The 7,093-nt window shown below is 33.8% G+C and overlaps 1 protein-coding gene across 1 annotated transcript in view; it reads left to right on the top strand.

Annotated features, from left to right (window-relative positions):
- Window positions 1-909, top strand: part of exd3 (exonuclease 3'-5' domain containing 3) — a 71,502-nt gene extending 70,593 nt beyond the window's left edge. Inside the window, exon 20 of the mRNA XM_051120894.1 lies at window positions 124-909. Coding sequence (XP_050976851.1) covers window positions 124-461 — 338 coding nt within the window. The 3' untranslated portion in view covers window positions 462-909. The remainder of the gene's footprint in view (window positions 1-123) is intronic.
- Window positions 910-7,093: the final 6,184 nt, after the last annotated feature.

The following is a 7,093-nucleotide window of genomic DNA, read 5'->3' on the forward strand; positions in this document are numbered from 1 at the left end:
TTCAAAAAATTGACCCTCATGACTGGTTTTGTGGTCCAGGGTCACATTAAACATAAAAAAATGTAAAGTTGTATAAAGCTGCCTTCTTCCTCGCTTCTAATCGCTTTTTCTTTCTCTTACAAGGTCTCCTTCAAGACATCGTATCTAAGGGGGGCGACTGCGAGTCGCAGGATGAAACACAAGCAGAATACAATAGCTGGAGGCCCCCAGAGGGCCCTGAGTTCACCCCTCACTGCCGCTGGGCCCCACGTACCGCCCTGGACCCCCAGACCTTCAAATTCCCCAGCGGGGCCGAAGTTCAGCTGGAAACCGTGCCCCCGGGCCTCCTGCCCCGGATTCCAGTGTACTTCATCTGCACCGGCTGTGGAAAGGTGTTCTGGGAGGGGACCCACTATGACCGCGTGCTGTCGCAGTTCCAAGAGGTCTTGCACCTCAGTGAAGACGCAGCAGCGAAAGCATGAGATCGACCAAACTCCAGCTGTAATGAACTCTTGCAGAATTTTTCACGCCTCTGATTTTTTTAGACATTCTTTTTATGGAGGTATTTTTATTTGCTGCACTGTGTCATAACTCTGCAAAAGCTTTTCAGAAGGTTTAACTGTGTTTTGCACTGTAAACAAAGTTAGCTATTAAATTGTCCTGTGTACGTTTGTTTCACACAATATACTTGATGCCATAAAAAGTTTACAAAAATGTTTTGAAATCAGAAAAAGTGTTTTAAAATAACACACTATGAAAAGATTAGAGACAGATTGTTATTAAAAACAGGATTTATATTGGATTAACCACACAAAATGACATCTTTAGAAAAATCTTTAGACATTTATTACTTTGTTTTTTTTTTTAACTTAAGACCTGTTTGTTTTGCACGTCACATGTACTTAATGCCATAAAATGTTTACAAACCTCCTTAAATTGTTCATAAATCATGTTAAGTTGTAACAACACTATGAAAAGATTTACATTAACCCCACAAAATGACACAAGACGTTTATTTTATTGTAGTTTTTGCACAAAAATCTTTACACATCTTTACTTTTTTTTTTTTTTTTTTTTTTTTTTTACTTAAAATGTGTAAAACAAGATCTTATGTACTTGATGCCATAAAATGTATACAAACCTCTTAAAATTGTTTGTAAATCATAAGTTTTAATTGTTTTTACATTTTATGAAAAGATCAGTCACAAATTATTAAAAACAGGATTTATATTAGTTTAACCAAACAAAATGACACAAGACTTTCATTTTCATTTTTGCACAATATCGTCTTTAGACATTTTTTAATCTGTTTTGTATTTTTAACTTAAAATCTATGTTTGTTTTACACATTTTATGTACTTAATGCTATAAAATGTTTACAAACCTCCTAAAATTGTTCATAAATCATAAGTTCATAAGTGTTAAGTTTTAACAACACTTTATGAAAAAATTAGGCGGGATTTACATTGGTTTAACCCTAAAAAATGACACAAGACATTCATTTTATTTAAACTTTTGCACAAAATTACATTTAAAAAAAAAAAAAAAAAACGTAAGATCTAAATGACATATTTTACATACTTAATGGCATAAAATGTTTACAAATCTCCTAAAATTGTTAGTAAATCATAAGTGTTAACTGTTTTTACAACACTTTATGAAAAATTAGCCACAAATTATTAAAAACAGGATTTATGTTAGTTTTACCACACAAAATGACATAAGACTTTCATTTTCATGTTTGCACAATATCTTTAGACGTTTGTTAATCCGTTTTGTATTTTACCTTAAAATCTAAGTTTGTTTTGCAAATTACATGTACTTAATGCCATGAATTGTTTATAAACCTCCTAAAATTGTTCATAAATCATATGTGTTAAGTTTTTACAACACTTTATGAAAAAAATAGTCAGGATTTGCTTTGGTTTAACTCTTTAAAAAAAAAAAAAAAAAAAAAAAAAAAAGACACAAGACATTCATTTTATTTAAATTTTTGCACAAAAATTACATATTTTTACTTTCTTTTTTTTTAACTTAAGATCTAAATTATACATTTTATGTATTTAATACCATAAAATGTTTACAAACTTCCTAAAATTGTTCATAAATCATAAGTGATAACTGTTTTAACAACACTTTATAAAAAGATTAGTCAGGATTTACATTGGTTTAACCCTAAAAAAAATGACACAAGACGTACATTTTATTTTAATTTTTGCACAAAGTTTTTGCTTTTTTTTTTTTAACTTAAGATCTAAATTACACATTTTATGTACTTAAGTTAAAATTGTTCATAAATCATGTTAACAGTTTTAACACCACTTTATGTAAAGTTTAGTGACAAATTATTAAAAACAAGATTTACATTAGTTTAACCACACAAAATGGCGTAAAACATTCATTTCATTTTAATTTTTGCACAAATCTTTACACATTTTAACATTTTTTTTAACAAGATCTATATTTGTTTTACACATTATATGTACTTAATGCCATAAAATGTTTATACATCTCCTAAAATTGCTCATAACCATAAGTGTTAACTGTTTTAACAACACTGTGTAAAGATTAGTCACAAGTTGTTATTAAATAAAGGATTTGATTTAGTCTACACTGTAAAAAATAAAAAACAATTTGTTGAGTCAGCTTAAAATAATTTGTTACCCTGCTGCCTTAAAATTTTAAGATCAGTCAACTTGAAATGTTAAGTTGTACTAAGTAGCAACTTAGATATTTGTGTTTGCTAAACTTAACAGATGGTAACAGCTGCCTTAATTTTAAGTTGATTCAACTCAAATATCTAAGTTGTCACTTAGTATCATTTAACATTTCAAGTTGAATAAACTTTTTTTGAGTTGACTGAACTTAAAATTTTAAGGCAGCCAGGTTTCAAATTATTTTAAGTTGACTCAACAAATTGTTTTTTTACAATATTGTTTTTAAAATTACATAAATCATTAATATTATTTTAATTTTTGCCCAAAATCTATACACATTTTTTCTTTTTTTTTTTTAAAAAAAAAACATAGATCTAAATTTGTTTTACACAATAATATTTTTAATTTCCCAAAATTATATTTTTGCTATATATTACACATTACAATATACTGTACTTAAAGCCATAAATTGTTTACAAACCAGTGTTAAGGGTTTAAAATACCACTTTATGAACAGATTCACTACAAATTTAAAACAGAATATATGTTGGATTAAACCCATAATCCTATTGTGCAACTTCTTTACCCATTTTTTTTGCTCTATTTGTTTTTCTAAAAGATAACATTTTGCATGTTATCTGTCTTGCAGTTATCTCTTAAAACCAAAAAGTTTTCTCAACTTCCTTTTTTTTTCATATCGAACATTGTTTATGTTTAGTCTTTAAGTCATATCTGCATTTGTAAATCTGTCAAAACTACAAAAAAAAACATGCTTGGGTTCCCCAAAGACAGCGCTGCTGACTTCACGCCAGACGCTATTTTCGTTCCAACTTTTTGAGGACGGTTTGCGAGTTCATAACAGGATGGGCCGCACATACAGTCGGTCCTCCACGCCGGCCTTCCAAGTTCAATAAAGCCACGCTCAAACAGAGCCGTGTCCTCTTTTAAAATGTGTTCTCCCTGAGTCTAAGTATCAAAGTGTTGACTGTAACCGTAGCTCTGCGTGTTTGCATTTGCTGGAGATAATCTTGTCTGCTTGCGGTAGGAGCTCTACCTAGCCCTGTTCGGCTCTTCTGCGCTTCTGTTATTCGATACTAGCTCTTTCTTTGCTGGGAAGAAAAGCTCGCCTCTTTCCCACGCTCCTTGAACACGTGGTACCACGGCTGAATTGGACTCTGAAGGCCCTCCCTCTATTGAGACGTCATGCTAGTCCTACAGAATCCCCGGCCAGTGACTCAGGGGCCTCTGCCTGCTCTCTCTCTCTCCCCCCACCTCTCCGCTGTCTGGCTCAGGCGCCAAAACCCTCGCGCGGGGCAGGCTGGCTGGCTGATCTTTGAAGAGCTCCCCCTTCGTGCCTTGCTTCAGGCGAAATGCCTCCGCGCGACTATGAAACATTCAGTGAAATATTTACACTGCAACTGTTTGGTGGAGGTTTGAACAATCTAGGGTAAATATGACAGGCATTTAAAGATTAAGATGCCACAGAGATCGACTTTCCAGCTTTTATGACACGTATTAATCTTTAGTAACACCGCGTTGACGCTGGCAGGAGTTTTTAGTTACTGATGAATGTGACCCGGGCCCAGGTGGAAAAATGGGACACTTCCTGTGAAGTACTGTACATCTGAAATGGCTCACAGGATATTCTCAGCGTCGGCTCGATTAGCACCTCGCCGGCATCTCATTGTAGCCTGTCATTTAGGTTTGGTTTATATGTGTTGGGTATGAAGAAATAACATTTTTAAAAGCGTTTCAGAAAGATTCACTGATGCTTGGATCTTAAAAATACACTTATTATGCTCTTTTACAAAGTCTTGATTTTGTTTTGAGGTGTACTAGAACATGCTCCCATGCTCGGTGGTTCGAAAAACGTATTATTTTTAACATAATTTACATTATTACAATACCTTTCTCCCAGCCTGACATAAATGGCTCGATTAGTTCAGGGTTTAATGAAGGCCCGCCTTCTGAAGAACTAAATGCGTTGTGATTGGTTAGCTGTCCCACACTGTAAAAAAATACTCCGTAAAATTTACGGTAAAAAGCTGTGGTTGCCGGAATTTTACCGTAAAAAATATGGTAGCAACATTTTATGTTTTGCGGTTTTCACTTAAATTTACAGGTAAATACTGTAATTTCATTAACTGATATAATGTTAATGTACTAACCTATTGAAGTACTGAAATCTGTTTTGTACCTTTGTAATACACTGATAACCACCAAAAGCAGGTGGTGATGAGAAAGTCAAATGATGAACCAAAGCTCATTACAAACAGCTTTTAAATATTAACATTTAGAAGGTGCACAGTGTCATTAACACAAACACTAAACACCATCATGGTAACACACATGAAACTGAAATAATGCATAAACATTAATTTAACATTAGATGTAACATAGAACTCTAATGTACAAAACAGCTAAGAAAAAACTAAGAAGAAAGGGTTATTTCAACAAAAAAACCCCATCAAATTTAAAAAAAAATGTAACACAGGGAATTCCGGCAATGTCAGTTTACGGTAAATTTCACTGTTCAATGTAAATTTTATGGCCTTTTACCGTTAACCATTTAACAGGTTTTTACTGTAGCATTTTTACAGTATTTTTACCGTTAAATTCACGGTAATTTTTTACAGTGCACTGCGTTGCAATTGGCGAACAGCTTAGACGGTGTTTCAGTACTGCCACGCCACGTCAAAACAAGAAGTTCCGTCTGCTCCGTTATCGTTAAGGATATATTAAGGTATAGTTGATGCTACAGTAGTGCTATCGTCAGCCTGCGAGATCGCCGATACATGATATTATTGTACTAATTTACTTAACAAACTTAGTTTCTTTGCCCGAAACCAGCTCCAGCATAAGGCTAAAAGCAGCCTAATGTTTTTAATATGACTTAATTTGCATTTAACCTCACAACAATTAAATAAAAACATTGTAAGTTACTAATTATAATGCTTACATTTCCTTAGTTATTCAAAAAGCAGCTACAGAGAACGAGCAAAGAACATCATCATTGATTAGCCTAGCTTAACACTTGCGTTATAAGTGAAGCTATCTACATTGTATGATGAATAAATCTCTTACCACACACTGCACACGTCTGCAGCGTGTTACAGCTCTGACGAGACCACTCTAGTCAATGCTTGTGTTTATACCAGCAGCGCCACGGCTCGTTGAAGCATCCCAGAAGCAGCTCTCCGAGCTGCATCACTAAAGTTAGGCTAATCCCCCACCTCGTCTCTACCCACCCCCTAACCATTCGAATTTCCATAGGTGGGATTTATTTTAATGATATTCTAATGGGCCGCGTTGTGACATCACAACACCCGGGAAACAAACGCTGTAGTCCAAACGAGCTGTTCGTTGTAGTTCTAGAAAAGGGATTTTTAAAAAACTTTGTAGATCTGTAGATACACACCTCACACTGACTAAAGTTCAAAAAGTGCAAAAGCATAATATAGGGCGCCTTTAATTTGAAACAATTTAAGGCCTAAAAAGGTCTTAAATTACTGCAGGAAGCCTTGAATTCATCAAGAGTAGCATTGCAAAATAAAGATCTTTAAAGTAGATAAACAGTTGTTTTCTAAGAATTTGAACAAAATGAGTTTATGCTTAAAACATGGACAAATAACGTCAATAGGGTGTGAAAACTTGTTTTTCCTTTGAATTAAGTTGATTTTTCTGAACCCTGTGGCAGATAATTGTCCTTGTTTTGATTATAAACAAGAACAAACTGTTTTTGATCAGTTTCTCATGAAATAAGACTTACTTTATGCGGTTTTGATTAAAGACATTTGCAGTGGAAAAAAGACAAACATACTTAAGAAGAACGTCACTTTTTGTGGTGTTATCAGAAGATAAAGTTAAAGCTTTCCTTCTTTTTGAATTTAGAAGTAATGGAGATCTGTTGGAAGTTGCAGTTACAGCATTGCTAATAGGAGATATTTCAATGCTTTCTCACCAGTTCATACGTATTTTACAAGTTGGCTAATTCGTATGACCTCACAGTGACAGGTTTAGGGGCAGGGTTAGGTGTAGGTCATTTGTACAAATTCATACAAATTGTGCAACTTGTAAATAAATGCGATTTAGCAAGAATCTTATGATTTTGTACACAATTCCATCATTAATTACTCATCGTCTTTTCAAACCCCTTCGTTCATCTTCATAAAACAAATTAAGATATTTTTAATGAAATCTGAAAGCTTTCTGACCCTGCGTAGACAGCAACGCAACTGACACGTTTAAGGGACAGAAATAAGTCAGAAGTCAGAGAAGAAATTGTTGAATAAAGTTACTTTTGTTTGCTTTTCGCACAAAAACTGTTCTTGTAGCTTCATAATATTAAGGTTGAACCATTGATGTCACATGAACTATTTTAATCTTTAAAGGGTCAAAAACCTCATAGACTTCATCAAAAATATCTTCATTTGAGTTCTGAAGATGAATGAAGGTCT

The sequence above is a fragment of the Labeo rohita genome, chromosome 10, assembly GCF_022985175.1.
Source record: "Labeo rohita strain BAU-BD-2019 chromosome 10, IGBB_LRoh.1.0, whole genome shotgun sequence".
NCBI classification, from domain to species: Eukaryota; Metazoa; Chordata; class Actinopteri; order Cypriniformes; family Cyprinidae; genus Labeo; species Labeo rohita.